The sequence below is a fragment of the Nerophis lumbriciformis genome, linkage group LG20, assembly GCF_033978685.3.
Source record: "Nerophis lumbriciformis linkage group LG20, RoL_Nlum_v2.1, whole genome shotgun sequence".
NCBI classification, from domain to species: domain Eukaryota; kingdom Metazoa; phylum Chordata; class Actinopteri; order Syngnathiformes; family Syngnathidae; genus Nerophis; species Nerophis lumbriciformis.
Window position 1 is genome coordinate 37,142,501 of NC_084567.2, and position 24,000 is coordinate 37,166,500.

Below are 24,000 nucleotides of genomic sequence, written 5' to 3' on the forward strand. Positions count from 1 at the left end.
TAATATTTTATTAGAGCGTATCAAAACACGTATTGGTATGTCAGACTTTGCTTTGTCGTGGTTTAACTCTTATCTTACTGACAGGATGCAATGCGTCTCCCATAATAATGTGACCTCGGACTATGTTAAGGTAACGTGCGGAGTTCCTCAGGGTTCGGTTCTTGGCCCTGCACTCTTTAGTATTTACATGTTGCCGCTAGGCGACATCATACGCAAATACGGTGTTAGCTTTCATTGTTATGCTGATGACACCCAACTCTACATGCCCCTAAAGCTGACCAACACGCCGGATTGTAGTCAGCTGGAGGCGTGTCTTAATGAAATTAAACAATGGATGTCCGTTAACTTCTTGCAACTCAACGCCAAGAAAACGGAAATGCTGATTATCGGTCCTGCTAAACACCGACATTTATTTAATAATACCACCTTAACATTTGACAACCAAACAATTACACAAGGCGACTCAGTAAAGAATCTGGGTATTATTTTTGACCCAACTCTCTCCTTTGAATCACACATTAAGAGTGTTACTAAAACAGCCTTCTTTCATCTCCGCAATATCGCTAAAATTCGTTCTATTTTATCCACTAGCGACGCTGAGATCATTATTCATGCGTTCGTTACGTCTCGTCTCGACTACTGTAACGTATTATTTTCGGGTCTCCCTATGTCTAGCATTAAAAAATTACAATTGGTACAAAATGTGGCTGCTAGACTTTTGACAAGAACAAGAAAGTTTGATCATATTACGCCTATACTGGCTCACCTGCACTGGCTTCCTGTGCACTTAAGATGTGACTTTAAGGTTTTACTACTTACTTATAAAATACTACACGGTCTAGCTCCGTCCTATCTTGTCGATTGCATTGTACCATATGTCCCGGCAAGAAATCTGCGTTCAAAGAACTCCGGCTTATTAGTGATTCCCAGAGCCCAAAAAAAGTCTGCGGGCTATAGAGCGTTTTCTATTCGGGCTCCAGTACTATGGAATGCCCTCCCGGTAACAATTAGAGATGCTACCTCAGTAGAAGCATTTAAGTCCCATCTTAAAACTAATTTGTATACTCTAGCCTTTAAATAGCCCCCCTGTTAGACCAGTTGATCTGCCGTTTCTTTTCTTTTCTCCTCTGCTCCCCTTTTCCTTCAGGGGGGGGGGGGCACAGGTCCGGTGGCCATGGATGAAGTGCTGGCTGTCCAGAGTCGGGACCCGGGGTGGACCGCTCGCCTGTGCATCGGCTGAGAACATCTCTGCGCTGCTGACCCGTCTCCGCTCGGGATGGTGTCCTGCTGGCCCCACTATGGACTGGACTCTTACTATTATGTTGGATCCACTATGGACTGGACTCTCACAATATTATGTCAGACCCACTCGACATCCATTGCTTTCGGTCTCCCCTAGAGGGGGGGGGGGGGGGGTTACCCACATATGCGGTCCTCTCCAAGGTTTCTCATAGTCATTCACATCGACGTCCCACTGGGGTGAGTTTTTCCTTGCCCGTATGTGGGCTTTGTACCGAGGATGTCGTTGTGGCTTGTGCAGCCCTTTGAGACACTTGTGATTTAGGGCTATATAAATAAAGATTGATTGATTGATTGATTGATACAACTTTGTCTTGAATTTGAAAAAAATAAAACATTTTATTTTTCACTAAAAAAAGGTTCGGTGAACCGTTAGGGTTCGATACCTCCAACAAGGTTAAGAACCACTGGTTAATATAAGACAGCACATCATCTGTCCTCTCCTGTAGATCTAGATGATCGAACAGTGACCATGGTTTGGAAACAGTCCTGCACTCTTTGGAAACAGTCCTGAAACTGGAAGAGTGCCTCTCTGGCCAGACCTTAACAGTCCTGGTCATATGTTTGCTTTTATTCTTGAGGGTGGTGTAGGCATGAACAAGGAGCAGGGAGAGGTGGTCGAACGTGCTCAGGTGGGGTAGAGGAACGGTCTTGTAGGCTCGTTTCAGATTGGAGTATACCCGATCCAAAGTATTCTCACTGTACGTACTGCACACAAATCTGGGGACCATATTCTTCAAGCTGGTTTTGTTAAAGTCCCCAGCCACAACAAAGGCTCCTTCTGAATGGGCCTGCTTCTTGATAACATCATGCAGTCGGGAGAAAGCTTAGTGTGGTAAGTAAACAGCTGTTCGAATTCCAATGGTGACCTGTCTGGGTAGGTAGAAGGGTCTGCATACTACTGAGATGGCCTCTAGATCCGGACAGCAGTAGGTTCAGATAATTCTACGGTTTGTGCTCCAGCCATTCCAGTGTGTCGATGCACGGGCTCTAACCAGAGCCTCTGATGCGATGAAAGTGGTGTAGGCTGCGGCCTGTTAGCTAAACAGCTATGTCGGGGATGAACGGGTGTAGCCACGATTCTGTGGTAAGTCTCTTGTTGCTCGCCAACTATAGTTTCAGTTTGTCTGTTTTGTGGACGAGGGCTCTGGCGTCGGTTAGGAAGATGCTCAGAATTGGTGGCCCGTGTAGTTTTTGCTTAAGCCTTGCCAACCCCCTCGTTTGTTTGCATTGCCTCCGCCAAGGATAAGCTGCTGTGAGCCAGGAGTGCTAGGGATGTCTTTTGGGATGTGGTAAGACTGATGGAACTCGAATGTACTTTCAATGCGACACTTAAATCCAACCAACCGCGGTTCGGTTCGGGTGTATGAAGTACTGACACCATTCACACAATCACATTCTTACACCGGGACACTTACGGAGCCGCGGTATCCGTACATGACACCATCTTGGACCAAAAAAAAGGTATTTCAATAAAAATGAATGCATAATGAAACACATTCTCTACATTTATTAGGATATTTCGATATTTCAAATGTTTGCCTGCTGCTGACCGGTTTCCTGAACCGGAAATATTGCTGCTAGGTTACAGTGGGGGGCACCGTCAAAGAAGGGTAGCCACGGCTCTGGGGGTGGACGTTATCATTTTAATTCATTTAGTTTAATTAAAATTTCATAATGACAAGCCAGACAATTTATTCAGACTGCAAGCAGCAGCAGCACATTTTCTAGAGAGCACAAGTTAGATCTAGATCTAGAGCTCCATCCAGGTGAGTATTTATTCATAACAGACTGTAGTAATCTTTTAATTCCATTCAGTTTCCGTGTTCATACTAAATTATCACTCACTGATGTTGGTCGGCATTTCTTTTAGGAATCAATATTTGTGTTAAAACATTAAATATATCATTATTATTATTGTTGCTGTTTTTTTTAATTTGTACGTCTTCTTACTTGCTTTGTAAATTTCTATCCTAAAGTATTGTAAAGATGGCATTGGGTTGGAGTTGGGGTTGCTCTATTTTCTGTTATTAGATTAACATCATGGCTTTTGTTAATAAAAAAATGTATCTCCATTTTTTTAATATATTTTATATACAGTCGTGGTCAAAAGTTTACATACACTTGTAAAGAACATAATGCATACTTGCCAACCTTGAGACCTCCGATTTCGGGAGGTGGGGGCGTGGTCGGGGGTGGGGCGGGGCGTGGTTGGGGGGGTGGTTAAGAGGGGAGGCGTATATTGACAGCTAGAATTCACCAAGTCAAGTATTTCATATATATATATATATATATATATATATATATATATATATATATATATATATATATATATATATATATATATATATATATATATATATCTACATCCCAGCCGGGAGACACAGTCTTCCCAACGTGTCCTGGGTCTTCCCTGTGGCCTCCTACCGAACGGACGTGCCCGAAACACCTCCCTAGGGAGGCGTTCGGGTGGCATCCTAACCAGATGCCCGAACCACCTCATCTGGCTCCTCTCCATGTGGAGGAGCAGCGGATTTAGTTTGAGCTCCTCCCGGATGTCAGAGCTTCTCACCCTATCTCTAAGGGAGAGACCCGCCACCCGGCGGAGGAAACTAATTTCGGCCGCTTGTACCCGTGATCTTGCCCTTTCGGTCATAACCCAAAGCTCATGACCATAGGTGAGGATGGGAACGTAGATCGACCGGTAAATTGAGAGCTTTGCCTTCCGGCTCAGCTCCTTCTTCACCACAACGGATCGATACTTTACTGAAGACGCCGCACCGATCCGCCTGTCGATCTCACGATCCACTCTTCCCTCACTCGTGAACAAGACTCCGAGGTACTTGAACTCCTCCACTTGGGGCAAAGATCTCCTCCCCAACCCGGAGATGGCACTCCACCCTTTTCCGGGCGAGAACCATGGACTCGGACTTGGAGGTGCTGATTCCCATCCCAGTCGCTTCACACTCGGCTGCGAACCGATCCGGTGAGAGCTGAAGATCCTGGCCAGATGAAGCCATCAGGACCACGTCATCTGCAAATAGCAGAGACCTAATCCTGCAGCCACCAAACCGGATCCCCTCAACGCCTTGACTGCGCCTAGAAATTCTGTCCATAAAGGTCTTCATCAAATATTCCACGAAGAAAAATATTTTTGGTGGAAGATTTTGCAAATTTGGGAAATAAATAACCCAAAAATGTATATTTGAAAATGAACCGAACCGGAAAAGGGTGGAGTGCCATCTCCGGGTTGGGGAGGAGATCTTGCCCCAAGTGGAGGAGTTCAAGTACCTCGGAGTCTTGTTCACGAGTGAGGGAAGAGTGGATCGTGAGATCGACAGGCGGATCGGTGCGGCGTCTTCAGTAATGCGGACGCTGTATCGATCCGTTGTGGTGAAGAAGGAGCTGAGCCGGAAGGCAAAGCTCTCAATTTACCGGTCGATCTACGTTCCCATCCTCACCTATGGTCATGAGCTTTGGGTTATGACCGAAAGGACAAGATCACGGGTACAAGCGGCCGAAATGAGTTTCCTCCGCCGGGTGGCGGGGCTCTCCCTTAGAGATAGGGTGAGAAGCTCTGCCATCCGGGGGGAGCTCGAAGTAAAGCCGCTGCTCCTCCACATCGAGAGGAGCCAGATGAGGTGGTTCGGGCATCTGGTCAGGATGCCACCCGAACGCCTCCCTAGGGAGGTGTTTAGGGCACGTCCGACCGGTAGGAGGCCGCGGGGAAGACCCAGGACACGTTGGGAAGACTATGTCTCCCGGCTGGCCTGGGAACGCCTCGGGGTCCCACAGGAAGAGCTGGACGAAGTGGCTGGGGAGAGGGAAGTCTGGGCTTCCCTGCTTAGGCTGCTGCCCCCGCGACCCGACCTCGGATAAGCGGAAGAAGATGGATGGATGGATGGATGGATGGATGGATGATTTTGCAAATTTGGTAAATAAATAACCCAAAAATTTATATTTGAAAATGAACCGAACCGTGACCTCTAAACCGAGGTACGTACCGAAACCGACATTTTTGTGTACCGTTACACCCCTACATATTATTATTTTTTCTAAATTGAAAACGTTTTCCAGTTTGAACATTAAATATCTTGTCTTTGCAGTCTATCCATACATCCATCCATTTTCTACCGCTTGTCCCTTTTGGGGTCGCCGGAGCCTATCTCAGCTGCATTCGGGCGGAAGGCGGGGTACGCCCTGGACAAGTCGCCACCTCATCGCAGCGCTGTCTTTGCAGTTTATTCAACTGAAAATAGGTCGAAAAGGATTTGCAAATCATCGTATTCTGTTTTTATTTACCATTTACACCAGGGGTGCTCATTACGGCGATCGCAGAGGGTGTGTCAGTCGATCACCAGCCAGGCATTAAAAAAATAGTCCTAAAAATGAGCGATCATAAATCTTCACTATGACGTCACTTTCGTCACTTGATTGACATTCACGGCACCCGAGGGTCTTCTGAGATGACGCTGGCTACTGCCAGCTCATTAAAATGACCGACTGGAAGGCGAGAAACACTTTATTTCAACAGACTGGCGCTGTACCTGTCGTCAAAACTCCAAAGACCGACTGCACAGTTGCACAATAAAATCTCTGCTTCATCCTGCCTGCGCTACCAAAATAAGAGTCTCAGAAAGCTGGCGTGCACAAGCTAGCAAGCTACGGAGTTTGCCGACAATGTATTTCTTGTAAAGTGTATACAAAGGAGTACGGAAGCTGGACAAATAAGATGCCAAAAACCAACCACTTTCATGTGGTATTGGACAGAAAGGAGGACTTTTTTTTTTCCTCCATTCGAAAATGCGGACGTTATCATCACCACTGTCTGATTCCAATCAATGCAAGTCATCACAATCAGGTAATACACCAACTTATATTCTTGTCTTCATGAAAGAAAGGAATCTATATGTGTTAAACATGCTTGTATTATCTTTAACCACCTTTACGTTGTTAACAATATTAACTATATGTGTTAAACATGCTTGTATTATCTTTAACCACCTTTAACTTGTTAACAATATTAACTATATGTGTTAAACATGCTTGTATTATCTTTAAACACCTTTAAGTTGTTAACAATATTAACTATATGTGTTAAACATGCTTGTATTATCTTTAAACACCTTTAAGTTGTTAACAATATTAACTATATGTGTTAAACATGCTTGTATTATCTTTAAACACCTTTAAGTTGTTAACAATATTAACTATATGTGTTAAACATGCTTGTATTATCTTTAAACACCTTTAAGTTGTTAACAATATTAACTATATGTGTTAAACATGCTTGTATTATCTTTAACCACCTTTAACTTGTTAACAATATTAACTATATGTGTTAAACATGCTTGTATTATCTTTAAACACCTTTAAGTTGTTAACAATATTAACTATTTGTGTTAAACATGCTTGTATTATTTTTAACCACCTTTAACTTGTTAACAATATTAACTATATGTGTTAAACATGCTTGCATTATCTTTAAACACCTTTAACTTGTTAACAATATTAACTATATGTATTAAACATACTTGTATTATCATTAAACACCTTTAATGTATTAACAATATTAACTATATGTGTTACTGTTATGCTGGATCCACTATGGACTGGACTCTCACAATATTATGTTAGACCCACTCGACATCCATTGCATTCGGTCTCCCTAGAGGGGGGGGGGGGTTACCCACATATGCGGTCCTCTCCAAGGTTTCTCATAGTCATTCACATCGACGTCCCACTGGGGTGAGTTTTTCCCTTGCCCTTATGTGGGCTATACCGAGGATGTCGTTGTGGCTTGTGCAGCCCTTTGAGACACTTGTGATTTAGGGCTATATAAATAAACATTGATTGATTGATTGATTGATTAAACATGCTTGCATTATCATTAAACACCTTTAACTTGTTAACAAAAACATATATTTCATAAATAAGTAAATATAAATTATATATATGAATGAGGTAGATCCCCACGACTTGATCAATTGAAAAGTAGCTCGCCTGCAGAAAAAGTGTGAGCACCCCTGATTTACACAAAGTGCCAACTTCACTGGTTTTGGGTTTTGTATTTCTGTAGCCTATATTTTTTTCTTCACATTGTTCCACATTTGCTATTTTGACATTTAAAGTGATAATCTTGTCATGCTGCGTATAAACTTTTTTTTTCCTGGGTAGGTGTGGTCGGCCTGGTGATGGACAAACATTTTGATGTTGTTGTCCCTTTAAAAAGCCTTCTTGCAGCCTCGACGCTGCAGCGCCGCGTTTCGGCCAGCAGAGGGCGCGCCGTTAAACCAACGCGCTCCCCAATCCCCCCGCACGGAGTGTGGAGCTTCTCCCAACAAAGTGTCAACACCGTACGGACGCTTTTTTTTTATATACACACCGGAGCGGCGCCTCAAGACCCGGTTCGACCTCCGGGACCTAAAAAGGGTGCGCTTTGTCCGGACTTTTGCGACTCGAAGGAGGCGAGAGAAGGAGGGAATCCCAGGAAAGAAAGGGAAAACACCCCGGAGGTCTTCCAGCGGTGCGCCGAACAAAGTAACCCGGACAAAGTGTTGGATGTTTCCGCTTGATCGGAGGACGTCGTTCGGTGGAAGTATTTCTCTCCCTTTTTCTCCTTTTTTCTTTTCGGATTTATGTCACGCCAGCTGATCCATGGCGACCTTCTAAGCGTGGATATGCGAGGGGAACTTTTGAAGGATGAAGAGGAGAAAACCGAGTGATTCGCGTTCGGCCAGATCTGACATGTTTCCGCTCGCAAACTTGTGAAATCTATGAGAAGCGAGCGGCCGCGGGTGGACTTTGCGTGATTGTGTGTGTGTGTGTGTGTGTGTGTGCGAGCACCGACAAGCATGGAGGAGTGGAGACAATGCGGGCGGTGGCTGATCGACTGCAAGGTCCTGCCCCAGAACCACCGGGTCGTCTGGCCCTCGGCGGCCGTCTTCGACCTGGCACAGGCGCTGCGTGACGGCGTGCTGCTGTGCCAGATGTTGCACAACCTCTCCCCCGGATCTGTGGACCTGAAGGAGATCAACTTCAGACCGCAGATGTCACAGGTGAGTCGGTAGCAACCCCCCCCCCCCAGGTCAAACACTGCTCAAGACAGCGTGCATTGTCTCATCTAATCCCCGTTGAATGTCTCCCATTGTCGGCCACAAACACAGCCACTTTAGCCCCAGTGCAGAGCTGCACCTCCAGTTGGGAGATTTCAAAAGTCATGCATGGAAGACCACACAACAAGGTCACACCCCTGCACACCATATCTTAATAAATAATGACAGGTGTCTTCATGTTTGACTGACAGTTGCATTAAGTCACTGGTGTCAAACTCAAGGCCCGGGGGCCAGATCTGGTCCGCGACATAATAATAATAATAATAATTAGCTTTATTGTCTCCGAGGAGGAATTTGTCTTGGACATCAAGACACAGTGTTTTACATACATACATACATACATACAGGCAGAGGTGGGTAGTAACGCGCTACATTTACTCCGTTACATCTACTTGAGTAACTTTTGGGATAAATTGTACTTCTAAGAGTAGTTTTAATGCAACATACTTTTACTTTTACTTAAGTATATTTATAGAGAAGGAACGCTACTTTTACTCCGCTACTTTTATCTACATTCAGCTCGCTACTCGCTACTAATTTTATCGATCTGTTAATGCACGCTTTGTTTGTTTTGGTCTGTCAGACAGACCTTCAAAGTGCCTGCCTTACTGGTGACGTTTCACTTCGTTCCACCAATCAGATGCAGTCACTGGTGACGTTGGACCAATCAAACAGAGCCAGGTGGTCACACGACCTGACTTAAACAAGTTGAAGAACTCATTGGGGTGTTACCATTTAGTGGTCAGTTGTACGGAATGTGTACTGTACTGTGCAATCTAATAATAAGAGTTCCAATCAATCAATCAAAAGTGTGAAGGAAAAAATATACTTTTTTATTTCAACCGTACATCCCGTCAAAAGCCTAAAGACATGAGGACGTTCCTGTCTTCACAATAAAAGTGCCGCTCCATCGCGCCTGCGCTTTCAAAACAGTCTCCGAAAGCCAGCGCAAACAAGCTAGCAAGCTACAGAGTTTGACGCCAATATATTTCTTGTAAAGTGTATAAAAACGAATATGGAAGCTGGACAAATAAGATGCCAAAAACCAACCACTTTCATGTGGTATTAGACAGAAAGGAGGAACTTTTCTTCTCCTCCATTTGAAATCGTGGACGTTATCATCACGACTGTCTGATTACAATCAATGCAAGTCATCAGAATCAGGTAATACACCAACTTATATTCTAGTCTTCATGAAAGAAAGGAATCTATATGTTAAACATGCATGTATATTCATTAAAACACCTTTAACATGTAAACAAAAACAGCAAAATAAATACATATAAATTATATACTGTATATATTTATATATATATATATATATATATATATATATATATATATATATATATATATATATATATATATATATATATATATATATATATATATGATATGTGTGTGTATGTTACTCATCAGTTACTCAGTACTTGAGTAGTTTTTTCACAACGTACTTTTTACTTTTACTCAAGTAAATATTTGGGTGACTACTCCTTACTTTTACTTGAGTAATAAATCTCTAAAGTAACAGTACTCTTACTTGAGTACAATTTCTGGCTACTCTACCCACCTCTGCATACAGTCATGGTCAAAAGTTGACATACACTTGTAACAAACCTAATGTCATGGCTGTCTTGAGTTTCCAATCATTTCTACAACTCTTATTTTTTGTGATAGAGTGATTGGAACACATACTTGTTGGTCACAAAAAAACATTCATGAAGTTTGGTTCTTTTATGAATTTATTATGGGTCTACTGAAAATGTGAGCAAATCTGCTGGGTCAAAAGTATACATACAGCAATGTTAATATTTGGCAAGTTTCACTGCAATAAGGCACTTTTGGTAGCCATCCACAAGCTTCTGGGTTGAATTTTTGACCACTATTCTTGACAAAATTGGTGCAGTTCAGCTGAATTTGTTGGTTTTCTGACATGGACTTGTTTCTTCAGCGTTGTCCATCCATCCATCCATCCATTTTCTACCGCTTATTCCTTTTGGGGTCGCGGGGGGCGCTGGAGCCTATCTCAGCTACAATCGGGCGGAAGGCGGGGTACACCCTGGACAAGTCGCCAACTCATCACAGGGCCAATACAGATAGACAGACAACATTCACACTCACATTCACACACTAGGGCCAATTTAGTGTTGCCAATCAACCTATCCCCAGGTGCAGGCCCGGCCCTAACCAATCTGGCGCCCTAGGCAAGATTTTAGGTGGCGCCCCCCCACATCGGCAGTGAAGTGTATATACTCACAAGAAACCGAATAGCTTTGTCTTTGACCTTTTTTTTACTTTAATAAAGCAAATTAACAATCAGAATAGTTAACAAGATACAAAAAAATATGAATAAATAAATGAATGCAAAAAATAAAAAATGAATATATGAAATACAATATTTTTTACATACATATTGCTTAATTTACATTAATGATGTGCACTTTGACAACTAGGCTTACAACTATACCTAATATATAAAGGGGTGGAAAAGTGACTATTACCTGCAGGGCAAACATTAGCTAACCAGAAGGCAATAACAATGTAAACAAAAAACACCTGCTTAAAAGATCTAATACAAATGTCCCTGAGGAATGTAAGGTGGGAGTACTGTAATTACCTAACGTTACATTATTATTTTCCATAACAATTTAGCCCCCTCCACAATATTAACCCGACGTTAAAACAGAACTAGCTATTTATTGATTAGCAATTGCCGAATCATGTAACATTAGCTTAATGCTAAAAAGCCAGGTTACTATCACATTCTGTAACAGACAAATAATTTCATGTAGGCTAACGTTACCTACCTGCTACCTCTGTCTTTTTCTCGTTTCTCCTCCTCTTCTTTTCTCTTTTTTCTTCCCTGGGCACCTGACAGTTTTGGCCGTTTTGACATCTTGTGTTGATTTTTTGATGTGGTGACGTCCAAAAAGAGTCATGATACGGGAAGGGAGGGGGCGCACCGTGCGGGGGGAGGAGGGGGGGGGGGGCGTAATGTTGTAACAAATAATATTTCTATTATATAGGCTTTACTTTGCATTTTAATTAACGTGGGATTATTTTTTGTATTTAGAAATAATAGTACCAACTTTTTTTTTTTTTTCTCCAACATTTGTGGCACTGGCGTGGCGCTCCCTGATGGACGGCGCCCTTAGCATTTGCCTATACGGCCTATGCCACGGGCCGGCCCTGCCCAGGTGCATGTCTTTGGAGGTGGGAGAAGCCGGAGTACCCGGAGGGAACCCACGCAGTCACGGGGAGAACATGCAAACTCCACACAGAAAGATCCCGAGCCCAGGATTGAACCCAATACTACTCAGGACCTTCGTATTGTGAGGCAGATGCACTAACCCCTCTTCAGCGTTGTCCACACGTTTAAATCAGGACTTTGGGAACTCCATTCTAAAACCTTCATTCTAGCCTGATTTAGCCATTCCTTTACCACTTTTGACGTGTGTTTGGGGTCATTGTCCTGTTGGAACACCCAACTGCGCCCGAGACCCAACCTCCTGGCTGGATGATTTTAGGTTGTCCTGAAGAATTTGGAGGAAATCCTCCTTTTTCATTGTCCCATTTACTCTCTGTAAAGCACCAGTTCCATTGACAACAAAACAGGCCCAGAGCATAATACCACCACCACCATGACATCTGACATCACATGGACAAAGATAAGACCCTTTGGAGGAAAGTTCTGTGGTCAGATGAAACAGAAATTGAGCTGTTTGGCCACAATACCCAGCAATATGTTTGGAGGAGAAATGGTGAGGCCTTTAATCCCTGGAACACCATTCCTACCGTCAAGCATGGTGGTGGTAGTATTATGCTCTGGGCCTGTTTTGCCGCCAATAGAACAGATGCTTTACAGAGAGTAAATGGGACAATGAAAAATTCTTCAGGACAACCTAAAATCATCAGCCCGGAGGTTGGGTCTTGGGCGCAGTTGGGTGTTCCAACAGGACAATGACCCCAAAACACACGTCAAAAGTGGTAAAGGAATGGCTAAATCAGGCTAGAATGAAGGTTTTAGAATGGCCTTCCCAAAGTCCTGACTTAAACATGTTGACGATGCTGAAGAAACAAGTCCATGTCAGAAAACCAACACTTTTAGCTGAACTGCACAAGCAGAAGCTTGTGGATGGCTACCAAAAGTGCCTTATTGAAGTGAAACTTGCCAAGTGACATGTAAGCAAATATTAACATTGCTGTATGTATACTTTTGACCCAGCACATTTGCTCACATTTTCAGCAGACCCATAATTGTTATGATCCGTGGCCCCGATCATGTTTCGTTATTTTCTGTTAGTTTTGGACTCTCTCAGTTCCTGTTTTTGTGCATCCTTGAATTTGTTTTTAGTTACTATGGTTGCTTATTATTTCCACCTGTCTCTGATTGGTGTTCAGGACGCTCACCTGTTTCCCGAGCACTAATCAGAGGCATTATTTAAGCCTGCCTTTGCCGGTCAGTTGGCTTGGCTTCTTTGTTTGCTACATGCAACCAGTTTAGGTGAGTATTGCTTGTCTCTAGTCTATGCTAAGTGTTAGCCTTAGCGTCCAGTGCGATCGGCACGTTTTTCCTCTGGCTTGTTTTCTGTTGTTGGTACTCGTTTTGATTTCGAAGAATAAATCATGTTCCTACCTGCACGTCCTGTCCGGAGTGGTCCGTCTGCATCCCGGGGGAATGAACCTTGCACGTAACACATAATAAATTCATTAAAGAACCAAACCTCATGAATGTTTTTTGTGACCAACAAGTACAGGTAAAAGCCAGTAAATTAGAATATTTTGAAAAACTTGATTTATTTCAGTAATTGCATTCAAAAGGTGTAACTTGTACATTATATTTATTCATTGCACACAGACTGATGCATTCAAATGTTTATTTCATTTAATTTTGATGATTTGAAGTGGCAACAAATGAAAATCCAAAATTCCGTGTGTCACAAAATTAGAATATTACTTAAGGCTAATACAAAAAAGGGATTTTTAGAAATGTTGGCCAACTGAAAAGTATGAAAATGAAAAATATGAGCATGTACAATACTCAATACTTGGTTGGAGCTCCTTTTGCCTCAATTACTGCGTTAATGCGGCGTGGCATGGAGTCGATGAGTTTCTGGCACTGCTCAGGTGTTATGAGAGCCCAGGTTGCTCTGATAGTGGCCTTCAACTCTTCTGCGTTTTTGGGTCTGGCATTCTGCATCTTCCTTTTCACAATACCCCACAGATTTTCTATGGGGCTAAGGTCAGGGGAGTTGGCGGGCCAATTTAGAACAGAAATACCATGGTCCGTAAACCAGGCACGGGTAGATTTTGCGCTGTGTGCAGGCGCCAAGTCCTGTTGGAACTTGAAATCGCCATCTCCATAGAGCAGGTCAGCAGCAGGAAGCATGAAGTGCTCTAAAACTTGCTGGTAGACGGCTGCGTTGACCCTGGATCTCAGGAAACAGAGTGGACCGACACCAGCAGATGACATGGCACCCCAAACCATCACCCAACCATGCAAATTTTGCATTTCCTTTGGAAATCGAGGTCCCAGAGTCTGGAGGAAGACAGGAGAGGCACAGGATCCACGTTGCCTGAAGTCTAGTGTAAAGTTTCCACCATCAGTGATGGTTTGGGGTGCCATGTCATCTGCTGGTGTCGGTCCACTCTGTTTCCTGAGATCCAGGGTCAACGCAGCCGTCTACCAGCAAGTTTTAGAGCACTTCATGCTTCCTGCTGCTGACCTGCTCTATGGAGATGGAGATTTCAAGTTCCAACAGGACTTGGCGCCTGCACACAGCGCAAAATCTACCCGTGCCTGGTTTACGGACCATGGTATTTCTGTTCTAAATTGGCCCGCCAACTCCCCTGACCTTAGCCCCATAGAAAATCTGTGGGGTATTGTGAAAAGGAAGATGCAGAATGCCAGACCCAAAAACGCAGAAGAGTTGAAGGCCACTATCAGAGCAACCTGGGCTCTCATAACACCTGAGCAGTGCCAGAAACTCATCGACTCCATGCCACGCCGCATTAACGCAGTAATTGAGGCAAAAGGAGCTCCAACCAAGTATTGAGTATTGTACATGCTCGTATTTTTCATTTTCATACTTTTCAGTTGGCCAACATTTCTAAAAAACCCTTTTTTGTATTAGCCTTAAGTAATATTCTAATTTTGTGACACACGGAATTTTGGATTTTCATTTGTTGCCACTTCAAATCATCAAAATTAAATGAAATAAACATTTGAATGCATCAGTCTGTGTGCAATGAATAAATATAATGTACAAGTTACACCTTTTGAATGCAATTACTGAAATAAATCAAGTTTTTCAAAATATTCTAATTTACTGGCTTTTACCTGTATGTAGTGTACTACAGTGTTGTGTTCAATTGTTGTTTTGATAGCATGCCCAAACCTTAAGTGAACATGTGCATGTTGGCTCCGAATGCTGCCAAAACCACACCATTTTTGAAATTGGTTTTCAGTTAAAAATGAAGTGAATATATGTCGGGTCTTTTAATCCACGCACAAGTTGCAACGTAGAATCGATATTACTCCACGAAGCTTTGTCTCTCTCTGTAAGTCGTGAGAATGGTCTGTCTCTAAAAAAGCAAACGCGAGTGGACGGGCTGTCAGAGGTTTTTAGTAACACGCCTCAGTTTCTATAGTGTTCCGTCTTCGCTTCAGCAGAACTGTGCTCCCACAGCCTGCACGAGGAAGCATTGGCTGCCAGAGGAAGTTCATTTGACCACAGTAGCAGAATGAACGTGGCAGACGTTTCTATTGACTCTTGTTCAACCCCAAAGTCTGGAATGATACTGAGCCTAGGGGGTCCATTGAGAGTGCATTTCCGCCTTTATTCTGAAGTACCCCAGGGGGCTAATTATTGGACTTCAATGTAGATGGTTGGACCTACTTCCCAGGGCTAAAAGGTGTTCCCTGAACAAGTCAAATGTCAAGGATGCAAATGTACCTTCCAGGTAGTCATTGGTTTTGACAATGTTTAAAGTACAGGCAGTCTAGAGTAGGGTTGTCTTGATATCAATATTTTGGTACCGGTAACAAAATGTATTTCGATACTTTTCGATACTTTTCTAAATAAAGGGAACCACAAAAAAATGGCCTTAATGGCTTTATTTTAACAAAAAAATCTTAGGGTACATTAAACATATGTTTATTATTGCAATTTAGTCCTTAAATAAAATACTGAACATATGAGACTACTTGTCTTTTAGTAGTAAGTCAGCAAACAAAGGCTCCTAATTAGTCTGCTGACATATGCAGTGTCACGTTCAAACACAGTGATATCTATTAAACAAGACAAAAGGCAAGGAATCAAACAGAGACAGAATTCAATTTGGACTCAATATTGAGGAGAGACATGGCCACTGCACTCTCTGTACAGTCCTGCACCACGCTCTGACGAAGAAGGTTTTCGTCTACTCCTTTATTCAGATGTTCAATGTTCACGCACCAACACATGTCACAGCAGGAATGGGAAGTATTTGAAACAGTCATTGTTTTCGGTCGCTTTGAAGTCCAAGAAGTGGGATTTCTCGGGCTTGGGCTCTTCCTGGATCCAGCTGGGGCAGGTGTTGGAGGACAATGGATAACCCCTCCCGTCTCCTGACCACAGTGACTTCAAGAGGGCAGCGGGTCGTAAATAGCGTTGACCTCGGTTACCAAATAGTTGGAAGAGAGTTTGTGAATTACTTTGTTTAACACTTCAAAGAGAGTTCCTCTGGAAGTTGAGCAGATCCTGCCATCTGTCCGTGTTGAAATCACAGTGGCGTTTCACGAGCCTTCTTCCTCTTGTTAGGCCTCGAAAGACTGCATTCATAATACAACGTTTCTTTTGTGATAACTTACAAACAATTATTCCAACATGCAGTAACATAATTTATCATTCTATTATTTTGTCAACATTATAAAGGACAAGCTGTAAAAATGGATTATTAATCCACTTGTTCATTTTACTGTTAATATCTGCTTACTTTCCGTTTCAACATGTTCTATCTACACTTCTGTTAAAATGTAATAATCACTTATTCTTCTGTTGTTTGGATGCTTTACATTAGTTTTGGATGATACCACAAATTTGGGTATTGATCCGATACCAAGTAGTTACAGGATCATACATTGGTCATATTTGAAGTTTTCATGCATCCATGGACGTATTTCCTGAGTTTATGAATATAGTATGAATAAAAAAAATAAATATTTTGTGACGATAAAAAATATTGATGTAATCATAGTAGTATCGACTAGATACGGTCTTGTACTTGGTATCTTTACAGTGGATGTCAGGTGTAGATCCACCCATGGCATTTGTTTACATTGTGACGCCGGTGAGCTATTGTATCCTCTTACGGTGTGTAGTGAAGCATGTTTAGCTATTCCTCGTCCTGCAGGGATGATACTTGGAAGAAACGTACTTTATTTGTCGCCATGGAAGCGAGGATTAGTGATTTAGAAGTAGCTAAAACACTGCCGATTCCGGGTGGACATTAGCCGCTAACTAACTAGCCATGTCCTGTGGGCGTTTCAGTGTTATAGCTTCACCTTTATATTTAGTTTTTAGACCAAGATGCGTCCATTCTCCCTTTTCTGTCTACACACTGTGTCTGCTTATAAGTACTCTGTGATTGTGCGCTGCCGAACATGCTCCTCAGCTCGTAAAACCAGCAATGTCATGACCTGACGACGAGGCGCCGTCATGCCTGTAAAAAATATATATATATATATGACGTACCGGTACTTTTCAAACAGAGTATAGTACCGTTTTTTGATTAATTAGTACCGCACGCAATACTATACTAGTACCGGTATACCGTACAACCCTAGTACAGAGTTTGATTTTGAAAATGGGTCTTGCTTGTAGATGGTCTCACTTTGGCACCAAAGTAGACGCCAAAGTTGCTATCATGCTGCAGTGGTTGCTGCTCATTTGTTTTCAGAATGATCCATGATGCTGAGAAGCTGATAAGTGTTAAGAAACTCACTTTATATGTTGTCCATAGCTGAGTTTTCAATCAATCAATCAATCAATCAATCAATGTTTATTTACATAGCCCTAAATCACAAGTGTCTCAAAGGGCTGCACAAGCCACAACGACATCCTCGGTTCAGAGCCCACATAAGTGTCAACCCAGTGGGACGTCTGAGAATGACTATGAGAAACTTTGAAGAGGACCGCAGATGTGGGTGACCCCCCCTCTCTAGGGGAGACCGGATGCAATGGACGTTGAGTGGATCTAGCATAATATTGTGAAAGTCCAGTCCATAGTGGATCTAACATAATAGTGAGAGTCCAGTCCATAGTGGATCTAACATAATAGTGAGAGTCCAGTCCATAGTGGATCTAACATAATAGTGAGAGTCCAGTCCATAGTGGATCTAACATAATAGTGAGAGACCAGTCCATAGTGGATCTAACATAATAGTGTGAGAGTCCAGTCCATAGTGGATCTAACATAATAGTGTGAGAGTCCAGTCCATAGTGGATCTAACATAATAGTGAGAGTCCAGTCCATAGTGGATCTAACATAATAGTGAGAGTCCAGTCCATAGTGGATCTAACATAATAGTGAGAGTCCAGTCCATAGTGGATCTAACATAATAGTGAGAGACCAGTCCATAGTGGATCTAACATAATAGTGTGAGAGTCCAGTCCATAGTGGATCTAACATAATAGTGTGAGAGTCCAGTCCATAGTGGATCTAACATAATAGTGAGAGTCCATTCCATAGTGGATCTAACATAATAGTGAGAGACCAGTCCATAGTGGATCTAACATAATAGTGAGAGTCCAGTCCATAGTGGATCTAACATAATAGTTTGAGAGACCAGTCCATAGTGGATCTAACATAATAGTGAGAGTCCAGTCCATAGTGGATCTAACATAATAGTGAGAGAGTCCAGTCCATAGTGGATCTATCATAATAGTGAGATAGTCCAGTCCATAGTGGATCTAACATAATAGTGTGAGAGTCCAGTCCATAATGGATCTAACATAATAGTGTGAGAGATCAGTCCATAGTGGATCTAACATAATAGTGAGAGTCCAGTCCATAGTGGATCTAACATAATAGTGAGAGTCCAGTCTATAGTGGATCTAACATAATAGTGAGAGTCCAGTCCATAGTGGATCTAACATAATAGTTTGAGAGACCAGTCCATAGTGGATCTAACATAATAGTGAGAGTCCAGTCCATAGTGGATCTAACATAATAGTGAGAGAGTCCAGTCCATAGTGGATCTAACATAATAGTGAGAGACCAGTCCATAGTGGATCTAACATAATAGTGTGAGAGTCCAGTCCATAGTGGATCTAGCATAATTGTGAGAGAGTCCAGTCCATAGTGGATCTAACATAATAGTGAGAGTCCAGTCCATAGTGGATCTAACATAATAGTGAGAGTCCAGTCCATAGTGGATCTAACATAATAGTGAGAGTCCAGTCCATAGTGGATCTAACATAATAGTGAGAGTCCAGTCCATAGTGGATCCAACATAATAGTGAGAGTCCAGTCCATAGTGGATCTAACATAATAGTGAGAGTCCAGTCCATAGTGGATCTAACATAATAGTGAGAGTCCAGTCCATAGTGGATCTAACATAATAGTGAGAGTCCAGTCCATAGTGGATCTAACATAATAGTGTGAGAGTCCAGTCCATAGTGGATCTAACATAATAGTGTGAGAGACCAGTCCATAGTGGATCTAACATAATAGTGAGAGAGTCCAGTCCATAGTGGATCTATCATAATAGTGAGATAGTCCAGTCCATAGTGGATCTAACATAATAGTGAGAGTCCAGTCCATAGTGGATCTAACATAATATTGTGAGAGTCCAGTCCATAGTGGATCTAACATAATAGTGTGAGAGACTAGTCCATAGTGGATCTAACATAATAGTGTGAGAGTCCTGTCCATAGTGGATCGAACATAATAGTGTGAGAGTCCAGTCCATAGTGGATCTAACATAATAGTGAGAGAGTCCAGTCCATAGTGGATCAAACATAATAGTGAGAGAGTCCAGTCCATAGTGGATCTATCATAATAGTGAGATAGTCCAGTCCATAGTGGATCTAACATAATAGTGAGAGTCCAGTCCATAGTGGATCTAACATAATAGTGTGAGAGACCAGTCCATATTGGATCTAACACAATAGTGAGAGTCCAGTCCATAGTGGATCTAACATAATAGTGAGAGTCCAGTCCATAGTGGATCTAACATAATAGTGTGAGAGTCCAGTCCATAGTGGATCTAACATAATAGTGAGAGTCCAGTCCATAGTGGATCTAACATAATAGTGTGAGAGTCCAGTCCATAGTGGATCTAACATAATAGTGAGATAGTCCAGTCCATAGTGGATCTAACACAATAGTGAGAGTCCAGTCCATAGTGGATCTAACATAATAGTGAGATAGTCCAGTCCATAGTGGATCTAACATAATAGTGAGAGTCCAGTCCATAGTGGATCTAACATAATAGTATGAGAGACCAGTCCATATTGGATCTAACACAATAGTGAGAGTCCAGTCCATAGTGGATCTAACATAATAGTGAGAGTCCAGTCCATAGTGGATCTAACATAATAGTGAGAGTCCAGTCCATAGTGGATCTAACATAATAGTTTGAGAGACCAGTCCATAGTGGATCTAACATAATAGTGTGAGAGTCCAGTCCATAGTGGATCTAACATAATAGTGAGAGTCCAGTCCATAGTGGATCTAACATAATAGTGAAAGTCCAGTCCATAGTGGATCTAACATAATAGTGAGAGTCCAGTCCATAGTGGATCTAACATAATAGTGAGAGTCCAGTCCATAGTGGATCTAACATAATAGTGAGAGCCAAGTCCATAGTGGATCTAACATAATAGTAAGAGTCCAGTCCATAGTGGGGCCAGCAGGAGACCATCTCGAGCGGAGACGGGTCAGCAGCGCAGAGATGTCCCCAACCGATGCACAGGCGAGCGGTCCACCCCGGGTCCCGACTCTGGACAGCCAGCACTTCATCCATGGTCACCGGACCCGTGCCCCCCCCTTCCACAAGGGAGAGGGGGACAGAAAATAAACGGCAGATCAACTGGTCTAAAAAGGGGGGGTCTATTTAAAGGCTAGAGTATACAAATGAGTTTTAAGATGCTTCTACTGAGGTAGCATCTCAGTTTTGATCAATTCTGCGCACAAAAAAAAAGCCTTCTAAGTCCAGGTGTCACTTTTTCTGTCTTATCATTGAGTGATTTGTATTGCTCATAGGCAAAATAACTTACAGATGGACGTGTTTTCCGGAGTGAGTGTTTCTATCTCTGGCAGCCGCCGTTAGCTTTGACTTATCTGTTCCACAAAGCTGCAGACTGCCATGATTACAAGGCGAGCAAGAGGTCGGACTGGCACACTTTGATCCGCCCACTAATCCCACTATGAGAATTTGCGGCCAGAGTAAAGGGGCGAGGATCTTTGGTGACAAATTGGTTAAACAAAAATCTGGCAGTAGAACAAGAAGCCCGTGGTGATTTATGATCAGGGAAAGGTCAGAGCGTGTGCTTCGACACGCAGTCGGTGGCCTGGCAGAATGAAGAGGAGGTCAAGGAGAGCGATTGTATTATTTGCAATAGATCAAACTTCTAAACTGCCGAATGAAGATTGATGGTTTCCGGAACAAATCTTGTGTGTGATTATACCCTGCTCTTAATTAAGTCCCTGTACAGTGTATTCCACTCGCTCTTTAAAATGCTGAGTTGACTTTAGTTTAATGTAAGGCTTCCAGGGGGAAAAAAATAAGTGTTTCTCTGTTTTTTCCCAATAAGCCATTTTGCTGCTGTTAATAAGACAAAATGTTGTAATGATCAGCACTGATTCCTGTTTGGGCTTCAGTCCAAGTCCGAGACAGCTGTCATTGTGTTTTAATATGGCCATAAAACAACAGACTGAAAGAGTCATATTTTGACATTTTAACTGGAATGCTCTCTTCTGCAATCTATGGTAAGGGTCCTCACCTTCACACACTAGGGCCAATTTAGTGTTGCCAATCAACCTATCCCCAGGTCAGGCCCGGCCCTCACCAATCTGGCGCCCTAGGCAAGATTTTAGGTGGCGTCCCCCCCCCCCCCACATCGGCAGTGAAGTGTATATACTCACAAGAAACTGAATAGCTTTGTCTTTGACCTTTTTTTTTTTTTTTACTTACAACTATACCTAATATATAAAGGGGTGGAAAAGTGACTATTACCTGCAGGGCAAACATTAGCTAACCAGAAGGCAAAAACAATGTAAACAAAAAACACCTGCTTAAAAGATCTAATACAAATGTCCCTGAGGAATGTAAGGTGGGAGTACTGTAATTACCTAACGTTACATTATTATTTTCCATAACAATTTAGCCCCCTCCAACAATATTAACCCGACGTTAAAACAAAACTAGCTATTTATTGATTAGCAATTGCCGAATCATGTAACATTAGCTTAATGCTAAAAAGCCAGCTACTATCACATTCTGTAACAGACAAATAATTTAATGTAGGCTACGTTACCTACCTGCTACCTCTGTCTTTTCTCGTTTCTCCTCCTCTTCTTTTCTCTTTTTTCTTCCCTGGGCACCTGACAGTTTTGGGCGTTTTGACATCTTGTGTTGATTTTTTGATGTGGTGACGTCCAAAAAGAGTCATGATACGGGAAGGGAGGGGGCGCACCGTGCGGGGGGAGGGGGGGGGGGGCGTAATGTTGTAACAAATAATATTTCTATTAAATAGGCTTTACTTTGCATTTTAATTAACGTGGGATTATTTTTTGTATTTAGAAATAATAGTACCAACTTTTTTTTTTTCTTTTTTTTTTTTCTCTCCAACATTTGTGGCACTGGCGTGGCGCCCCCTGATGGACGGCGCCCTTAGCATTTGCCTATACGGCCTATGCCACGGGCCGGCCCTGCCCCAGGTGCATGTCTTTGGAGGTGGGAGGAAGCCGGAGTACCCGTAAGGAACCCACACAGTCACGAGGAGAACATGCAAACTCCATACAGAAAGATCCCGAGCCCGGGATTGAACTCAGGACTAGAGATGTCCGATAATATCAGGCTGCCGATAAATGCTTTAAAATGTAATATCAGAAATTATCGGTATCGGTTTGGAAATTATCGGTATCTGTTTCAAAAAGCAAAATGTATGACTTTTTAAAATGCCGCTGTGTACACGGACGTAGGGAGAAGTACAGAGCGCCAATAAACCTTAAAGGCACTGCCTTTGCGTGCCCTCCCAATCACATAACACCTATGGCTTTTGTTGCGTTTTGGACCAGTTGTTCCTCCCAGGGAATTCAAGTCACAATTCGCTCCCAAGTTCTTTCCGACACTTAAAGCTGAGTTGAAAAACCACCAGAGACAGAATAGGTATTTTGTTGTATATTCTCAAAGCTTTGCCAATATACATTGATTGAGACCAGTCTAACCATAGAACATTCTATTGCGCCTCCCAAAATGGTCTGTCTTCCCGATCCCACCACCCTCTCTCTCGTCCCATCTCTGTAGACAAAACAAAATGCTAGTCTAAACACATTCCAAAGAACTCAAGGTTATCACACATAGTATACTTGCTGACAGAGCATCAAGAGAATAAATGGAAAACACGAGCTGTTTTCAAATATGACTAAGAAATGAAAGAAGTACAACTTAAATTCGGATATACTGTATTTAAATATCTGCCTCCGACACTTTTCACACACACAAGTGAATGCAAAGCATTCTTGGTCAACAGCCATACAGGTCACACTGAGGGTGGCCGTATAAACAACTTTAACACTGTTACAAATATGCGCCACACTGTGAACCCGCACCAAACAAGAATGACAAACACATTTCGGGAGAACATCCGCACCGTAACACAACATAAACACAACAGAACAAATACCCAGAACCCCTTGCAGCACTAACTCTTCCGGAACGCTACAATATACACCCCCCCGCTACCCCCTAACCCCCACCACCACAAAACCTCAACCCCGCCCACCTCAACCTCTTCATGCTCTCTCAGGGAGAGCATGTCCCAAATTTCAAGCTGCTGTTTTGAGGCATGTTAAAAAAAATGATGCACTTTGTGACTTCAATAATAAATATGGCAGTGCCATGTTGGCATTTTTTTTCCCCATAACTTGAGTTGATTTATTTTGGAAAACCTTGTTACATCGTTTAATGCATTACAACAAAATTAGGCATAATAATGTGTTAATTCCACGACTGTATATATCGGTATCGGTCGGTATCGGAATCGGTAATTAAGAGTTGGACAATATCGGAATATCAGATATCGGCAAAAAAGCCATTATCGGACATCTCTAGTAGCAATTTTATCCCATTTCCTTGTTCTCTGCAACAGAACAGTGAATACATAAATAATATACCATAGTAAGTAAACAAATATTAAATGCATAAATAATCTTTATCTTGAAAAAAAATAAATAAATAAATAAAAAGGTTCAAGATGTATATAATTCTTGTTCTGTGTACTTTGTGAACACTTGTAGTTTGAACCGTCTCTTAAACTGAATCATATTGGTGCTTTGTTTGATTTCTTTGGTTAATCCGTTCCATAATTTAATTCCA

The 24,000-nt window shown here is 42.3% G+C and overlaps 1 protein-coding gene across 9 annotated transcripts in view; it reads left to right on the forward strand.

Annotated features, from left to right (window-relative positions):
- Positions 1–7,614: 7,614 nt before the first annotated feature.
- vav2 (vav 2 guanine nucleotide exchange factor) overlaps positions 7,615–24,000 on the forward strand; it is a 675,751-nt gene continuing 659,365 nt past the window's right edge. For all 9 annotated transcript variants that reach the window (XM_072915349.1, XM_072915351.1, XM_072915350.1 and 6 more), the window contains exon 1: positions 7,615–8,357. In XM_072915349.1, the coding sequence (XP_072771450.1) occupies positions 8,154–8,357 (204 nt within the window). In that variant the 5' untranslated portion in view covers positions 7,615–8,153. The remainder of the gene's footprint in view (positions 8,358–24,000) is intronic.